Source organism: Pseudophryne corroboree, chromosome 1 (assembly GCF_028390025.1).
Source record: "Pseudophryne corroboree isolate aPseCor3 chromosome 1, aPseCor3.hap2, whole genome shotgun sequence".
NCBI classification, from domain to species: domain Eukaryota; kingdom Metazoa; phylum Chordata; class Amphibia; order Anura; family Myobatrachidae; genus Pseudophryne; species Pseudophryne corroboree.
The window spans coordinates 425,388,597-425,407,379 of NC_086444.1; the positions used below are offsets into that span (position 1 = coordinate 425,388,597).

At 46.7% G+C, this 18,783-nt stretch overlaps 1 protein-coding gene and 1 long non-coding RNA gene across 11 annotated transcripts in view; one reads left to right on the forward strand and one right to left on the reverse strand.

Moving 5' to 3' along the window:
* Positions 1 to 18,783, forward strand: part of LOC134890190 (uncharacterized) — a 594,901-nt gene that overhangs the window by 433,870 nt on the left and 142,248 nt on the right. The gene's annotated exons all lie outside the window — the stretch shown is intronic.
* ZNF219 (zinc finger protein 219) overlaps positions 8,102 to 18,783 on the reverse strand; it is an 81,109-nt gene continuing 70,427 nt past the window's right edge. For 8 of the 9 annotated variants that reach the window (XM_063913425.1, XM_063913423.1, XM_063913419.1 and 5 more), the window contains exons 3-4: positions 10,410 to 10,541; positions 8,102 to 9,593 (exon numbers count right to left, since the gene is read on the reverse strand). In XM_063913425.1, the coding sequence (XP_063769495.1) occupies positions 9,013 to 9,593; positions 10,410 to 10,541 (713 nt within the window). In that variant the 3' untranslated portion in view covers positions 8,102 to 9,012. The remainder of the gene's footprint in view (positions 9,594 to 10,409; positions 10,542 to 18,783) is intronic. The other variant, XM_063913427.1, reaches the window with a different exon arrangement.

Sequence of the window (18,783 nt, forward strand, 5' to 3'; positions counted from 1 at the left end):
TGTCTCTTCACCGTCGACACTGGAGTCAGTATCCGTGTCGGCATCTATATCTGCCATCTGAGGTAACGGGCGCTTTAGAGCCCCTGACGGCCTATGAGACGTCTGGACAGGCACAAGCTGAGTAGCCGGCTGTCTCATGTCAACCACTGTCTTTTATACAGAGCTGACACTGTCACGTAATTTCTTCCAACAGTTCATCCACTCAGGTGTCGACCCCCTAGGGGGTGACATCACTATTACAGGCAATCTGCTCCGTCTCCACATCATTTTTCTCCTCATACATGTCGACACAAAAGTACCGACATACAGCACACACACAGGGAATGCTCTGATAGAGGACAGGACCCCACTAGCCCTTTGGGGAGACAGAGGGAGAGTTTGCCAGCACACACCAGAGCGCTATATATATACAGGGATAACCTTATATAAGTGTTTTTCCCCTTATAGCTGCTGTATAGTTAATACTGCGCCTAATTTGTGCCCCCCTCTCTTTTTTAACCCTTTCTGTAGTGTAGTGACTGCAGGGGAGAGCCAGGGGAGCTTCCCTCCAACTGAGCTGTGAGGGAAAATGGCGCCAGTGTGCTGAGGAGATAGGCTCCGCCCCCTTATCGGCGGCCTTATCACCCGTTTTTTTATGTATTTTGGCAGGGGTTAAATGCATCCATATAGCCCAGGAGCTATATGTGATGCATTTTTTGCCATCCAAGGTGTTTATTATTGCGTCTCAGGGCGCCCCCCCCAGCGCCCTGCACCCTCAGTGACCGGAGTGTGAAGTGTGCTGAGAGCAATGGCGCACAGCTGCAGTGCTGTGCGCTACCTTGTTGAAGACAGGACCTCTTCTGCCTTCTGGCTCTGTAAGAGGGCCGGCGGCGCGGCTCTGGGACCCATCCAAGCTGGGCCAGTGATCGTCCCTCTGGAGCTAATGTCCAGTAGCCTAAGAAGCCCAATCCACTCTGCACGCAGGTGAGTTCGCTTCTTCTCCCCTTAGTCCCTCGATGCAGTGAGCCTGTTGCCAGCAGGTCTCACTGAAAATAAAAAACCTAAACTAAAACTTTCACTAAGAAGCTCAAGAGAGCCCCTAGTGTGCACCCTTCTCGTTCGGGCACAGAGATCTAACTGAGGCTTGGAGGAGGGTCATAGGAGGAGGAGCCAGTGCACACCAGATAGTCCTAAAGCTTTCTTTAGATGTGCCCAGTCTCCTGCGGAGCCGCTATTCCCCATGGTCCTTACGGAGTCCCCAGCATCCACTTAGGACGTTAGAGAAATGGGAGGTATGTTTGTCCGAGTTTTCTGGCCTATATATTTTAAAACCCCAGGAAGATGTTTGTGATTGCTCTGCTGAGAGCTTTTCTTAAAGCCAGATAAGTGTTCCTGGGGTGTGGATGTGTGAGAGAAGGGAGTGTTCCATCCACAAGGCCCAGTTCATTTTTGTAGGGATTCAGCCTGAGAGCAGGCCAATTAGGCTGATATAAGCTATGTCAGGGCTTGGCTCAGGGTCTCACTACCTGGGGAAACAGGCAGCAGGCCTGTTATGAGACACTGTGATTTATTGACTGTAAGTACTGTGCAAATGCCTGTTTGTGCTAGGGGCGTTAGGTCCTACCACCCAAAGGGCCTAATTCTGAGTTGATCGCAGCAGCAATTTTGTTAGCAGTTGGGCAAAACCATGGGGGTAATTCTGAGTTGATCGCAGCAGGATCTTTGTTAGCAGTTGGGCAAAACCATGTGCACTGCAGGGGAGGCAGATATAACATGTGCAGAGAGAGTTAGATTTGGGTGTGGTGTGTTTAATCTGCAATCTAAAGGGGGGTATACACGGGAGAGATGTGTGCTGAGCAAACCGCTCAGCACACATCTCTCCCGCCGCTCAGCACAGCGCGATGTGTGCTGAGAGATGCTGGGGGAGGACGGAGGACGCTCACTTGACCCAGCGGGTGAAGTGAGCGACCCGCTAGATTGGCCTGCATGCAGGCTCAATCTAGCAGCGGCGATAGCGATGTGTGGGGCCGCGCATCGCTATCACTGAGGGGGCTACACACGAGTGATCTGTGCTTAAAATCTAAGCAATCTAGTCAGATTGCTTAGATTTTAAGCATGGATCTCTCCGTGAGTACCCCCTTTAATTGCAGTGTAAAATAAAGCAGCCAGTATTTACCCTGCACAGAAACAAAATAACCCACCCAAATCTAACTCTCTCTGCACATGTTATATCTGCCTCCCCTGCAGTGCAACATGGTTTTGCCCAAGTGCTAACAAATATCCTGCTGCGATCAACTCAGAATTACCCCCCATGTGCACTGCAGGTGGGGCAGATATAACATGTGCAGAGAGAGTTAGATTTGGGCAGAGCCGGTCATAGGCAAACTAGGCAATTGCCTAGGGCATTTGATATGCCTAGGGGCATCAGCAGCTTCTGCTGATTAAAATGAAATGTGGAATGTCTATATTCTGTGTGTAGCATTTCATATGTAGATACAGCCACATTCTCACACAGTATATATGCATGCTGCATATCATTTTAATCAGCAGAAGCTGCTTGTGCATCCTAGCCACATAGCAATGCAAATAAGATGCATTTTAATAAATAAAAAAAAGGTGCCCAACGTTAGCATTGAGGCAAGATTTATGAGGACACATCTGTATCCAAGCAGAGGCAGAGGTCACAGTGTTAGTGGCAGTGTGAGTGCTGTCTGCATGTGAGTGGGTTGGTTGTGCAGTAGTGTTCAGAATATGTTTAAAGAGCATTATGTGTGTCATATAAAATGCATTAATAATGTACAACATATGTGTAGGGGGCACTGTGTGTGTCATTATGTGTACAAGGGCATTAATAATGTACGGCATATGTGTAAGGGACATTATGTGTAAAAGGACATTAATAAAGGTTGTCATAATGTGTAAGGCGTATTATGTCTATAAGGACATTAATAATGTGTCTCATATGTGTAAGGTGCATTACTGTGTGGAATTATGTGTATAAATGCATTACTAATGTGTTGCATTATGTGTATAAGGTGCTCTACTATGTGGCGTTGCGTATAGAAAGGACACTACTGTGTTATCTAATGTGAATAAAGAGCAATATGGTGTGGTGTAATGTGAATAAGGAGCAATTCAGTGTAATGTAATGTAAATAAGGGGCTCTATTGTGAGGAGTAACGTTTAAGGTAAAGTGATACTACTGTGGGATGTAATATGAATTATGGACACTATCACATAATCAAATGTGAATAAAGTTGCAGTATTGTGTGGCGTTGGAATTGGGGTTACTATTGTGTGGCCATGCCTCTTGCCAGCAAAAACACACCCCTTTTTGGGCTGTGCGTCAAATGTGCGAACTGTTCCTATTTAAAATATAGAGCGTACAAACACCAAAATAAGGACTGCTATGGGTGAGGGGTGATGGTGCTGGGAAAGAGGTGCAAGGTTAGAGGCGGAACCAGCGGTGGTTCTAGGGGGCACCAGCCAAAATCTTGCCTAGGGCATCATATTGGTTAGGGCCGGCTCTGGATTTGGGTGGGGTGTATTCAAACTGAAATCTAAATTGCAGTGCAAAAATAAAGCAGCCAGTATTTACCCTGCACAGAAACAAAATAACCCACCCAAGTCTAACTCTCTCTGCAAATGTTATATCTGCCCCCCCCCCCCCCCCCTGCAGGGCACATGGTTTGCCCAATTGCTTACAAACTTGCTGCTGCGATCAACTCAGAATTACCCCCTAAGAGAAGGCTCCCCTACCCTAATCTTCTCACACTAGATAAAGAGTGGTTTGTCACCATCATTTTGCACAGTACATTGTGTATGTATGTTTGTATACCTCTGGCCATTCATAATTGTTTAAGACATTTTGAAAATACGACTTGGACATAGTGAATATTTGCTCTGCTGCTTGTGATGTCAGATATACTGATTGGGTAACAAAACATATTTTCTGGTTCTCTACATTGGTGTATCTTTCATCTTCAGTGGAAGCCACACTGTTAACCTAAGTCCCTCATCAGAATTGGTGGGGTATATATAACTGTCTGTTATTACCCAGTTTAGTTTAATCACTGTTGTTTCCAATTGTAAAGTGCAACAGAATTTGCTGTGCTATATTTTATCTATTTACAGTTTATTTACAGTTTCTTATATAGCGCAGCATATTCCGTCGCGCTTTACAATTAAATATTGCTATATAAAAAGATATCAATAAATAACTGTTAATAAATAAATAAATTAAACAAGTGTGGAATGTATTACCCAGAATCCTTGCCACCTAGGGTATTCCGGATAAGTGATAGAGCACATTGCAGTTTAATAATAAAACCATTCTGCCCCCAGCACTCCTGTGTGTGTGCTTGACAAGATCACGGAGCAGAAGCCATGTTATCTCTTTCTGTATGACATGACAGGTATCCAGACTGAAATATCCCATGCTACCTGTACTGTGAATTGTAATACATTTTATCAGTGGCGTCGGAAGGGGGGGGGGGGGGGGGACGACGCACCCGGGTGTCACCTTGCCGGATTGACACCAAAGTGCTGACTCCTGCTCAGTGACAGGAGCTGGGTGCTGCACTGTAACATTACGTGCAGCACCTGGCTCCTGTCACCCTGTAGTAGCCAGCACTGCAGGCGTGCCAGTCTCCAAGGGCAGCCCATGTCTCCCGGACCCCCGCAGTGACAAAAACGGGAGCGGGAAGCTTAACCACGCCACTCCCCCTTTGCCACCATGGGTGGACTCTAGGTGAGTGACGCCTCTGCATTTTATGTAATTGTTCAGTTAGTGGCAACACTTCCCAGGTGCTGCAAACTAAACACCTATCTATTCCTATAAGTGAATTGACAGATTATAATACTGATTCTCTCCACTCACTACAATAGGGTAAAAAAAAATGCACATTTATTGCACTAACTAGACTGCGACAGTAGAGGAAGCAAGGCCGTAGAACAGTCTGGGCACTGATAGTTGTAGCTCATGTCACAAGTCACAGACAGCATCCGTGAATCTTGTACAGCCATGTCAAACATATGGCCCATGATGCACTCTACCACGGTCAATGGTGTCCCACTGGCAAACTACAGGGTGGTCTGGATGTGCCGCAGACCTACCATTAGCTGTCTGCTTGTAAGGCACATCGTGAAGTCATGATGTCAAACCGTGCTCACAGTGTATGTGATAGCTGAGAGCAGCCGCACCAGCCACCATGACACTAACAGTCAGTCTGTCTTTTGGGTGGGTGGGGGGAGATGTATCAAACCTATGCAAGAGATAAAGTGGAAAAGTGGTCCATAGCAACCAGCTTCTGTCATTTTTAAATTGTGCTAGATAAATGACAGCAGCTGACTGCATGCTATGGGCATCTGATCTCTCTCCATGGCTTGATACATCTCCCCATAGCAAGACACACTGCCAGGCAGGACAGCCAGAGGAGAGGAGCATTATGCTTTTATAGCAGGTGCTGCTGTTGCTGCAGAAAAGGGGGGGGGGGAAGAAGGGGGGATGCTGTTCTGAATATAGGGCCCCATTCAGCTTGGATCGCTAATGAGACAGAAATTGCGATTTTCTCAGAAAAATCACACGTGAAGAGCCCCCCAGAAAGGTAAAAGATGCCCACCTATGCATTCACAAATGTACATATGCATTTGCATAACTACGATGCATCCACAGGAATCGAGTACCATCGACAATTCCGGTTGACCCATGCAAATGCAGGATATACGCAGCTGTAGTCGCAGATACGCCATGTTTTTTTTAACTGCAGCTGATGTCAGATGCACGCTCCGAAAACGGCCATGACACCTTCCACAACTAATCACTTCCTGGCAATCGCTATGCAATCACACTGTGCATTGCGAACGCATTTTGGCCTTTGTGCACGTACAATGCGGTCGCAACACATGCGCAGTCATCCAATAATAGGACGATTTGCAAATTTGCAATTGAAGCTGAATAAGGCCCTTGGTCTGGAAACATATTTCACTCAAAAACATATTATTTATCATAATGCTATTATTATATAGATTACAATACCTAAAAGTTGTTTTATTATATTAGAATTGTATTTTATTTAACTGCAGCTACATGTCTAAGTTTACATTTGGTGTGAATACTTTTATGGTTACTAAAGTGGCCCCAGGGAGGACATGAGTTTTACATAGCGGATCGGGCTGATAATTGAACAGTGTATCGTCGCGACCCGTCAGTAACTATTGGTCTGTTGGATATGCAAAATGGTCCAGCATGTCTGATAAAGCTGATAATTGGTCAGCCACACCTGGCAGTGTATACTCTACCATGGCCAACTGACCGATATTTTCTCTGCTCCTTTACATGGGAGGATTGGGCAAATGTCACCTCCCCTGTGAAGGAACCCAGATCTCAGTGTATGCCCACAATATGTGATAGCGTCAGCATGTCAGATAAAATCGGTCTGATGGACAGTTTATCTCAGTGTATGCCCAGCATAAGACTATAGACAATTGGAAATAGTTACTGCGTACAGAGAGGCTTCTTTCCTTCAATACACTGGAAATGGACTGATTCTCTAGTGGGTATTATTGATTCATCTATATGGAATTGTTACTTTCACAGACTTGTGAACTTCCATTGTCCCATTGTATTCCACGCAGGCACCAAAATGAGAACAAATATGTAGGTCATACCTAAGCTTACCACACTATCCCTTTAAACCGGGGCACTCATGGATTACACAGGTTCTGTGGCTGGCTGACTTCAAACCAGCATTTCATGTAATTTTAAGCAGCTAGAGAACCTGTGTAATTTATTAGTGTCCCAGTTTAAAGGGATAGTATGATAAGCCTAGCCATACTCGATATACAGTAGTCCTTTTTGTGATAAAGGTCCATGCTTTATGTGGATTACTTTGTGGTTTACAAAATTGGTTGCTAACCTCAGGTTCTATAACACAGCCTTTATAAGTAATGTTATCAGTAGTATTGTAACAATAAAGGCCTTAGGGAGCCATTTATCAAGAATCGCATATACAATGCAATCTGGGAAGGATTTTACCACCCAGGATCGCATTGCAATATGTGATCGTACCACCTGACTGTATGATTGTTCACCCGCAGGGACTGGGGTTTCCAAAAGAGCCCGTCCCTGCGATGTGCTGTGAGGACTGCCTTGCATACATGGTCAGCTAATACTGCACTACACAGAGGCCACTTCCAGGGAACCCTCTGCCGCCTACAAGTGCTGTAAGCAGCCCATAGGCTACAATGTAGCTGTGGGGGCTGATATCCTGAATGCATCACATTCCGGATATTGGTAAATCTGCCAGCATTGCATCCCCTATAGAAACCTATTGGGAATACAGCTGCTTCAGAAACGGAGGGATCACAGCAGGTTTCGGAGATAGCTGCTGTGGTCCCTCCTTACGTTCGGGGATTATATTTGCGGCTAACCCCCCCAAAATGTGTCTTTTTCGGGATACAGCTGCAAATATACAATGACAAATGGGCCTCTTAGTGCTTTGTGGACGATACAGTACCAACAAACATAAAACTCATGTAAACACTTGTACAGTATGTTCAGCATGAAGTGCCATCTAGTGGTTGTGATCTTTTTCTCTTGCTCGCCATCTGGTGGTTGAAATGTGCTTTAAATACACATCTGCTCATTTGCATCCCATAAGCTTTATTACAATGATCGTTATAAACTATAACTCCCACGATGCAGCCGGTTTGCCAAAAACTGTTGCCCTCCCCTCTTCCTGGCATTAATCTGTGAATTTTGAGGAGGCTGTAACTCACACCATGTCTAGTGTATGAACAGTTATCACATCTAATGAAAACACATATTCCGGTGTGTAGATATGTGAGAACATATCAGTTGGCGATGTGGAAAATGAGGACTCCATTTCCATGCTCCTGGAATTGGTGCAAGGGCAAAAAACACAAACAAGAATTTAATGTGGTGTTTCTAACGAGATAAATAAAGCTGGATGTACCCTTGACGTGACTTGTTTCCCATGTACATTTTTTCACATATAGCAATTAGACTGTGCATCAGCTGTTCCCATTAATAAATCTGCTCTAGAACTGTGCATATGTGTGCTTTGCCACTGTTACAGCCAAATTATTATTTTAAAACAGATTTTTATTTCTTTTTTTCATATTTATTTATTTTTCTACAAGAAAAGAATAAAAAAAAATATAGAAATCTCTAAACGTGGAAATGTATTTTTTTGAGCAGAAATCTAAATAATCAGGGAATGCGGAAGAAGGGTGACATGTTTTTGGGTTGTCTACCTGTGGCTGGGTCTGAACGATCCAAATGATATTATCAAAAATAAAGTCTCAGCAAAAACCAGAGGGGAAATTTCTGGGGGCAAAATAATCATTATTACTAACATGTCTATTTTATCCTTTTTAACCCTATTTCTAGTGTCTCTCATTCTATCACTAGCTTTCTGTGATTCTATGTCTAGCTGGTTCTCTTGTCTTAGAACACAGATATGCTGCAAGCATGCGCTCACATTAGTGAAAAGTGCACTTCCTGACCCTTTCACTTCAGTGCATACAATGTTCTGTCTGTACGCATTCTCCATTCTTTCATTTTCTTTCAGTCTCTCATTTATTGCTAACTCTCATTACCTATGAAAAACAGTCAATTCCATCAACAGCTGTCTCTTGACTGCCATCTCTATTGTCCTGCCTGCCATTGCTGTCATTGACTGTCTCTCCAAGGAAAGGGTGTCACTGACTGTCTCTATTTCAAAGCCATAAATTATCTCTCTAACCCAGCTTGCTTTCTCACTGTCTTTTTCCCTAACTATCACATTCGGCACCCTTTTCTACCTGTATCTGCCACATTCTATCCATTCCTAGCTGTTGCAGCCACACTCCCTTTGTCTATCTGTCTCCCCTCGTTATCCAACACAAGCCATCTTATTTTCTCTTAGTACCCATCACATTTTCTCACTACTAAACATCTCATCTCTGTGGATTATGGATTTTGGGCAGTCACAGGGCACTCCTCATACCATCTGCCCTTTAGTTATTAGTTCACTCAGTGCTTTCACATGGCTCTGGGCTGTCTCTCAGACTAGGGCCTTGGGACTGTGGGCTGATCACAGGCCGGGGTCTTCCTCTTATGTAGCCTCCCTTTCTACGTGATCTCCTTCCATGATGCACTTGTAAATGTAGACTCATCAGCTCTCCCACAGAGGTTACAAACGGACAGTACATGCAGCGGTGGAAAGGATTTCCTTGAGACAAATCCAAGGGCTCATGCTCTGGTCTCCCATTAGTTGGTTGATGGGAAGGGCTCCTTCTCCTCTGCCCACCTCTGCCAGTCATGCGAGGGAATGCACTAGGACCCTGACCCTCATTCAGGTGAAGACGAAGAGGCAGGGTGGTACCATCTTCACAGGAAGTGGGCAGATCAGGGCAGGAACTTCCCCAAGCAGAAGATACAGCAGGAAGAAGTCGCTCTTGCTGGGTTGCACCTTGCTGAATGCTCTTGCCCCTTAAGGGTACACCAGCAGAAAGTTTGGAGTCGCGGTGATGCCTCTGGAGATGGTATTTCAGAGAACCAGACTGAGTGCCAGCATAAGAGCAATGAGGGCATTTATAAGGTCGCTCTCCTGTGTAGAAGCAAGAAAAGAGGGGAAATAGTGTAGAAACAGGAGAAAGGTTTAGATGAAAGGCAATCAAAAGCATGAGAATATATTTCAACACTGGATTTTGTAGTATAAATAAAATTAACATAAAACTGGTAAATATCAAAATAATTTGTAGGATATCCTTCAAAAGCAGGTATTTTCCGTGGATATATGCAAATTTCAAGCATCCCCAGAATGTACCTGGAGGGGGATCTGAGAGACTGCAGCGGATATTGCAGATATCTGCTACGGCCCCCTGTTTATGATTGCAAAATTGATGGAGGCTGGTACTCTGCAAGATTTACCAGCTCTGGAATGGGAAGTATTCCGGAGCTTGGCCCAGGCAGCTAATGCCATCTTCAGATGGCGTTAGCACTTAGTAGCTAGATGCCACTCCGCTGCAGAATTTTTGGAGAGGGATCCTTCAGATCCCTCCCTATTGTCTTCCACTGATGCAGGTGCAGCATGATGACTGTACATGTTCATTAGGCTCACTAGTTCTATACCCGCAATCAAAGTCATAGTAACAGCTATCACTTTGCTTATAATACTTCGTCAGGACAGTTCTTGCTGACAAACTGTTGTGGCACCCGGCGAATGATAATTGAAAGAGTTAATTTACTAAACTGCATTACAGTTATAGGCAATATTTTAACATCTCAACTGATAAATATGCCCTTTACACGTACAAAATGTATGTAAAACAACAAGTTAGAGAATAATAGGTGAGAAAGCACATCAAACAGAACATATGAAAATATGTGCTAAAACCTCAGAAATTAGCAGACACTCTCCTACCTGTGTGCACACGGAGATGCACCTTAAGGTGATGGGAAGAACGGAAGGATTTGGCGCAAAAGGGACAGTCTCTCCCAGTTCCTCCACGAGGTCTCTCCACCTGAGAGGAGTTGACGCTCCATCCATTCTTATCTGGGGAAGAAATTAGGGGGGCACTGAAAAATCATGCAAATAACTTACTCCTGTGTGTGCATGTGGAAAGAATACATCTTAACCACATGGTGGTGCAGTGGTTAGTATTACTGCCTCACAGCACTAAGGTCATGAGTTCAATTCCCAACTGGGGCCTTATCGTATGGAGTTTGTATATTCTTCTTGAGTTTGATGGGTTTTCTTACACACTGCAAAAACATACTAGCAGGTTAATTAACAAAATTAATTCTAGCAATGCCGGATCAGGGCAATAATAAGCCCTGGACCAGCCCTACTCTCCCGCATGTGTGATGTCACAACATCATGAAGACGGTGCTGGGACCAGAAACCGAGAGCTGGGTCCATTCTATGAACATACTAGGCGACTCTCAGGTGGATCTTCAGGCTGAAAGGTGGATGCTTCCCAGGCATCCCGCAAATCAAATGCAGGTGTCAAAAGGCAGCGACGGTGTCGTCTCCTTGTTATGGCCCTGAACCCCAATGTTTATGTGTGCGCGTGCTTTTATCTTAGGAAATTTAGACTGTAACCTCTAAGGGGCTAATTCAGACCTGATCGCAGCGGGTCTGAACTGTGCGTGCGCAGGCGCCTCAGTGCGCCAGCGCATGGCAGAGATGTGATCGACATCTCAGCCCAGCGATCGCCTCTGCCTGATTGACAGGCAGAGGCGTTTTGCTGGGCGGGCCGGTGGCATTGGGACGCTGTTTTGGGAGCGCAGTCTGGTCAACGCAGTCGTGCGCGGTGTGCCAGGTAGCTGCCTGCCAGTACGCAGGAGCTGCACTGGTAGGGAGCTACTCTTCAGGTAAAAAATCATCGCCGCCGTGCAATGCTTTTGCACCTTGTGTGCGGGGGGGGGGGGGGGGAGGGGCAGCGCCATACATGCGGGCGGACTAGCTCTGTGCTCTGCGCCCCCCGCATGTCTGTGAAAGTGATCGTAGACGTGCTAAATTTAGCACATCTACGATCAAGTCTGAATTACCCCCTAAGTTGGCAACAGAAATCAATAATACTTGATAAATTGATGGAACTACAATATATATAAAAAATAATCCAACAACACAATTTCCCTTTGCATATATGTAAATGTTAGTATTAAAGTAAAATGAGTCAGTAAATTATATTACTGGGGCTAAACTAGCCAATGTGCTGCTTAAATAGGGTTGGCTGCAATAAATTGCTTTTTTTTTTTTTTTTTTTTTTAGAGCTCTTTGATTTCTTGCTTTCAATTTGAGGTTGGTTTTTCTTTGTTTGGACCACTTTGTAATTGTGTTGTGTGTCTATTGTGACAAATTATAAGTAAGTAAGACTCATTTAAGAATGAAAAAATTGCAAAGGCCACAGAGAGTGTTGCTTTGTCAAGTAGTATGCCAGGATTTGTGCAAAACTTTTTCAGGGAGTGCATGTATTTGTGGGCCAAGATGGGGCACCTGCCAGATGCATTTCTGCGGAAAAACGGGTGTGGATTATTAGATCTACACCAAAAAGGTGCAGTCAATAGGTCTACCACTAATGGTAGACATACATTAGATCAACAGGGTGAAAAGGTCGACACAGAATAGGTAGACAGTAGTAAAGGACTACAGGGTCAAACGGTCGACATGTAAAATGGTCAACACAATTATTATTATTATTATTATTATTATTTTTTTTTTTTGGGGGGGAGGGGGATTTCTGCCACAAACAAGCCCCATTAGTGTACCACATCCCCTCGCATAGCCTCGCTCCACTACCCAATCGTTACTACTCCCAATCGTAGTCCGCGTGGATGGTAAAGTATGAAAAAGTTGAAAAATAAAAAATTACAAAAAAAAAATGTAAAAACTTGTGTCTACCATATGTGTCGACCACTGTCATGTCGACCGTTTGAACTGTCTACATTTTACATGTCGACCTAATACATGTCTACCATTAGTGGTAGACCTATTGACTGTAGACCTTTTAGTGTAGATCTCTAGTCCGGATACCCGGAAGACATAGGCCTGATTCAGAAGAGCACGCAGTGGCATGCAATTTCGTTCTCAGTCGAAGACTCAGCCACCATCTTGAACGTAGAGACGCCCACTTCCGGCGCCTCACATGTATAAGGTGAAATATCTGATACATCGTTCGGACTATCGGACCTATGACCATCCCTACGCTGTCTAACAGCAGCACTCCTAAGATGTCTGGGCCTCTCCAGATGCAAACAAATTTGCAGTGGCTGACTTTGGAACGCTCAGACAACTGCCCCAACATGCCCGCATTTTTCTAGCCACCCCTATTACCTCCTCCAAACGCTGACTACCTGTCACTTATTTTGCAAATAAATCCTCTGTGGGTTTGCAATCGCTAATTATTGACTGTGCATGCACAGTAACAAAAACATCACTCCACTACACCCAGCATTGACATAGCGTGCACCTCTGTATCAGGCCCAGTGTTAGGTGGACTACACCCAGAAAGATAAACATCCCACCACTGCGCCCGACACTGACATAGCGTGCACCTCTGTATCAGTCCCAGTGTTAGGTGGACTACACACAAAGTGATAAACATCCCACCACTGCGCCCAGCACTGACATAGCGTGCACCTCTGTATCAGTCCCAGTGTTAGGTGGGCTACACCCAGAGTGATAAACATCCCACCACTGCGCCCGACACTGACATAGCGTGCACCTCTGTATCAGATCCAGTGTTAGGTGGACTACACCCAGAGTGATAAACATCCCACCACTGCGCCCAGCACTGACATAGCGTGCACCTCTGTATCAGTCCCAGTGTTAGGTGGACTACACCCAGAGTGATAAACATCCCACCACTGCGCCCAGCACTGACATAGCGTGCACCTCTGTATCAGTCCCAGTGTTAGGTGGACTACACACACAGTGATAAACATCCCACCACTGCGCCCGACACTGACATAGCGTGCACCTCTGTATCAGTCCCAGTGTTAGGTGGACTACACACAAAGCGAAAAACATCCCACCACTGCGCCCGGCACTGACATAGCGTGCACCTCTGTATCATGTCCAGTGTTAGGTGGGCTACACCCAGAGTGATAAACATCCCACCACTGCGCCCGGCACTGACATAGCGTGCACCTCTGTATCATGTCCAGTGTTAGGTGGACTACACACAAAGTGCTAAACATCCCACCACTGCGCCCAGCACTAACATAGCGTGCACCTCTGTATCAGGCCCAGTGTTAGGTGGACTACACCCAGAGTGATAAACATCCCACCACTGCGCCCGACACTGACATAGCGTGCACCTCTGTATCAGTCCCAGTGTTAGGTGGACTACACACAAAGTGATAAACATCCCACCACTGCGCCCAGCACTGACATAGCGTGCACCTCTGTATCAGTCCCAGTGTTAGGTGGACTACACACAAAGTGATAAACATCCCACCACTGCGCCCGACACTGACATAGCGTGCACCTCTGTATCAGTCCCAGTGTTAGGTGGACTACACACAAAGTGATAAACATCCCACCACTGCGCCCAGCACTGACATAGCGTGCACCTCTGTATCAGATCCAGTGTTAGGTGGACTACACACAAAGTGCTAAACATCCCACCACTGCGCCCAGCACTGACATAGCGTGCACCTCTGTATCAGACACAGTGTTAGGTGGCCTACACACAAAGTGATAAACATCCCACCACTGCGCCCGACACTGACATAGCGTGCACCTCTGTATCAGGCCCAGTGTTAGGTGGCCTACACACAAAGTGATAAACATCCCACCACTGCGCCCAGCACTGACATAGCGTGCACCTCTGTATCAGTCCCAGTGTTAGGTGGGCTACACCCAGAGTGATAAACATCCCACCACTGCGCCCGACACTGACATAGCGTGCACCTCTGTATCAGATCCAGTGTTAGGTGGACTACACCCAGAGTGATAAACATCCCACCACTGCGCCCAGCACTGACATAGCGTGCACCTCTGTATCAGTCCCAGTGTTAGGTGGACTACACCCAGAGTGATAAACATCCCACCACTGCGCCCAGCACTGACATAGCGTGCACCTCTGTATCAGTCCCAGTGTTAGGTGGACTACACACACAGTGATAAACATCCCACCACTGCGCCCGACACTGACATAGCGTGCACCTCTGTATCAGTCCCAGTGTTAGGTGGACTACACACAAAGCGAAAAACATCCCACCACTGCGCCCGGCACTGACATAGCGTGCACCTCTGTATCATGTCCAGTGTTAGGTGGGCTACACCCAGAGTGATAAACATCCCACCACTGCGCCCGGCACTGACATAGCGTGCACCTCTGTATCATGTCCAGTGTTAGGTGGACTACACACAAAGTGCTAAACATCCCACCACTGCGCCCAGCACTAACATAGCGTGCACCTCTGTATCAGGCCCAGTGTTAGGTGGACTACACCCAGAGTGATAAACATCCCACCACTGCGCCCGACACTGACATAGCGTGCACCTCTGTATCAGTCCCAGTGTTAGGTGGACTACACACAAAGTGATAAACATCCCACCACTGCGCCCAGCACTGACATAGCGTGCACCTCTGTATCAGTCCCAGTGTTAGGTGGACTACACACAAAGTGATAAACATCCCACCACTGCGCCCGACACTGACATAGCGTGCACCTCTGTATCAGATCCAGTGTTAGGTGGCCTACACACAAAGTGCTAAACATCCCACCACTGCGCCCGACACTGACATAGCGTGCACCTCTGTATCAGTCCCAGTGTTAGGTGGACTACACCCAGAAAGATAAACATCCCACCACTGCGCCCAGCACTGACATAGCGTGCACCTCTGTATCATGTCCAGTGTTAGGTGGGCTACACCCAGAGTGATAAACATCCCACCACTGCGCCCAGCACTGACATAGCGTGCACCTCTGTATCAGGCCCAGTGTAAGGTGGCCTACACCCAGAAAGATAAACATCCCACCACTGCGCCCAGCACTGACATAGCGTGCACCTCTGTATCATGTCCAGTGTTAGGTGGGCTACACCCAGAGTGATAAACATCCCACCACTGCGCCCAGCACTGACATAGCGTGCACCTCTGTATCAGGCCCAGTGTAAGGTGGCCTACACCCAGAAAGATAAACATCCCACCACTGCGCCCAGCACTGACATAGCGTGCACCTCTGTATCATGTCCAGTGTTAGGTGGGCTACACCCAGAGTGATAAACATCCCACCACTGCGCCCTACACTGACATAGCGTGCACCTCTGTATCAGTCCCAGTGTTAGGTGGCCTACACACAAAGTGCTAAACATCCCACCACTGCGCCCGACACTGACATAGCGTGCACCTCTGTATCAGATCCAGTGTTAGGTGGACTACACACAAAGTGATAAACATCCCACCACTGCGCCCAGCACTGACATAGCTTGCACCTCTGTATCATGTCCAGTGTTAGGTGGGCTACACCCAGAGTGATAAACATCCCACCACTGCGCCCTACACTGACATAGCGTGCACCTCTGTATCAGTCCCAGTGTTAGGTGGCCTACACACAAAGTGCTAAACATCCCACCACTGCGCCCAGCACTGACATAGCGTGCACCTCTGTATCAGATCCAGTGTTAGGTGGCCTACAGAAAAAGTGATAAACATCCCACCACTGCGCCCGACACTGACATAGCGTGCACCTCTGTATCAGGCCCAGTGTTAGGTGGGCGACACCCAGAAAGATAAACATCCCACCACTGCGCCCGCACTGACATAGCGTGCACCTCTGTATCATGTCCAGTGTTAGGTGGGCTACACCCAGAAAAATAAACATCCCACCACTGCGCCCAGCACTGACATAGCGTGCACCTCTGTATCAGATCCAGTGTTAGGTGGCCTACACACAAAGTGATAAACATCCCACCACTGCGCCCAGCACTGACATAGCGTGCACCTCTGTATCAGGCCAGGTGTTAGGTGGCCTACACACAAAGTGATAAACATCCCACCACTGCGCCCAGCTCTGACATAGCGTGCACCTCTGTATCAGATCCAGTGTTAGGTGGCCTACACACAAAGTGATAAACATCCCACCACTGCGCCCAGCACTGACATAGCGTGCACCTCTGTATCATGTCCAGTGTTAGGTGGACTACACACAAAGTGCTAAACATCCCACCACTGCGTCCGGCACTGACATAGCGTGCACCTCTGTATCAGATCCAGTGTTAGGTGGGCTACACCCAGAAAGATAAACATCCCACCACTGCGCCCGACACTGACATAGCGTGCACCTTTGTATCAGATCCAGTGTTAGGTGGACTACACCCAGAGTGATAAACATCCCACCACTGCGCCCGGCACTGACATAGCGTGCACCTTTGTATCAGATCCAGTGTTAGGTGGACTACACCCAGAGTGATAAACATCGCACCACTGCGCCCGACACTGACATAGCGTGCACCTCTGCATCAGATCCAGTGTTAGGTGGGCTACACCCAGAGTGATAAACATCCCACCACTGCGCCCGACACTGACATAGCGTGCACCTCTGTATCAGGTCCAGTGTTAGGTGGGCTACACCCAGAGTGATAAACATCCCACCACTGCGCCCGACACTGACACAGCGTGCACCTCTGTATCAGGCCCAGTGTTAGGTGGACTACACCCAGAGTGATAAACATCCCACCACTGCGCCCAGCACTGACATAGCGTGCACCTCTGTATCAGGCCCAGTGTTAGGTGGACTACACCCAGGGGTATATGCAATTGCGGTCGAATTCCAGAAATTGTCGAAAAACGGGACATTTTCGCCCAAAAAAAAATAATTAGACAATGCAATTCAGTACTTTTCGTCAAAAAAACGGACTTTACAAATTCGACTTTTTGAAATTCGACATTTGTCAAATTCGACATTTCTGCAATGGTACAAATGCGCCAATTCGACAAAAGTATATTCAATTGAAGATTGTAAATTCGACAACAGTGCTTTTAGACAGTAAATTCGTCATTTTCAATCCGCCACACTTTGCTGGCGGAATCTAATAAAAAATTTTAAAGACATGTTTTTGTGTGTGTTTTTTTTATTGGTAATAGCATATCTATTTATATTAGAAGGGATTAGGTACTTGGTTTGTCTATTTTGGAGGCACAAGTATTATTTCTATATTTTTAAAAATATATATATATATATTTTTTAATGGAATGGTAAAAATCTGAAAAAAAAAAAATGCGTGGGGTCCCCCCTCCTAAGCATAACCAGCCTCGGGCTCTTTGAGCCGGTCCTGGTTGCCATAATACGGGAAAAAAAAATGACAGGGGATCCCCCGTATTTTAACAACCAGCACCGGGCTCTGCGCCTGGTCCTGGTGCAAAAAATACGGGGGACAAAAAGAGTAGGGGTCCCCCGTATTTTTTGTACCAGCACCGGGCTCCACTAGCTGGACAGATAATGCCACAGCCGCGGGTCACTTTTATACAGCGCCCTGCGGCCGTGGCATTAAATATCTAACTAGTCACCCCTGGCCGGGGTACCCTGGAGGAGTGGGGACCAAGGGCTGCGGATGGGGGGCTGATAGCCTTTTGAAAAATGAAAGAATATTGTTTTTTTCCAGTAGTACTACTAGTCCCAGCAAGCCTCCCCCGCAAGCTGGTACTTGGAGAACCTCAAGTACCAGCATGCGGGAGAAAAACGGGCCCGCTGGTACCTGTAGTTCTACTGGGAAAAAAATACCCAAATAAAAACAGGACACGCACACCGTGAGAGTAAAACTTTATTTCACACCTGCCGACACACACATACTTACCTATGTTGACACTCAGACACTGGCCACGACCCCCTCGTCAGTGAAGAATCCGGGGTACCTGCAAAAAAAATTATACTCACCAAAATGCAGAGTCCGGATCTTTTTTTATAATCCACGTACTTGTCAAAATAAAAAAACGAACACCCGGACCAGGCGGACTGAAAGGGGTCCCATGTTTACACATGGGACCCCGAATGCAGACACCCCCTGTGACTGCTGTCACAGAGGGTCCCTTCAGGCAATCAGCGAGCGCCACGTCCTGGCACTCTGCTGATTGCCTATGTGCGTCTGAGCTGGCAGAGAGCGCATCGCAAAGCTCCTCCATTATATTCAATGGTGGGAACTTTGCGGTCAGCGGTGAGGTCACTAGCGGTCAGCCGCTGACCGCTAGGTGACCTCACCGCTGACCGCAAAGTTCCCACCATTGAATATAATGGTAAGGCTTTGCGATGCGCTGTCTGACAGCTCAGACGCGCATAGCCAATCA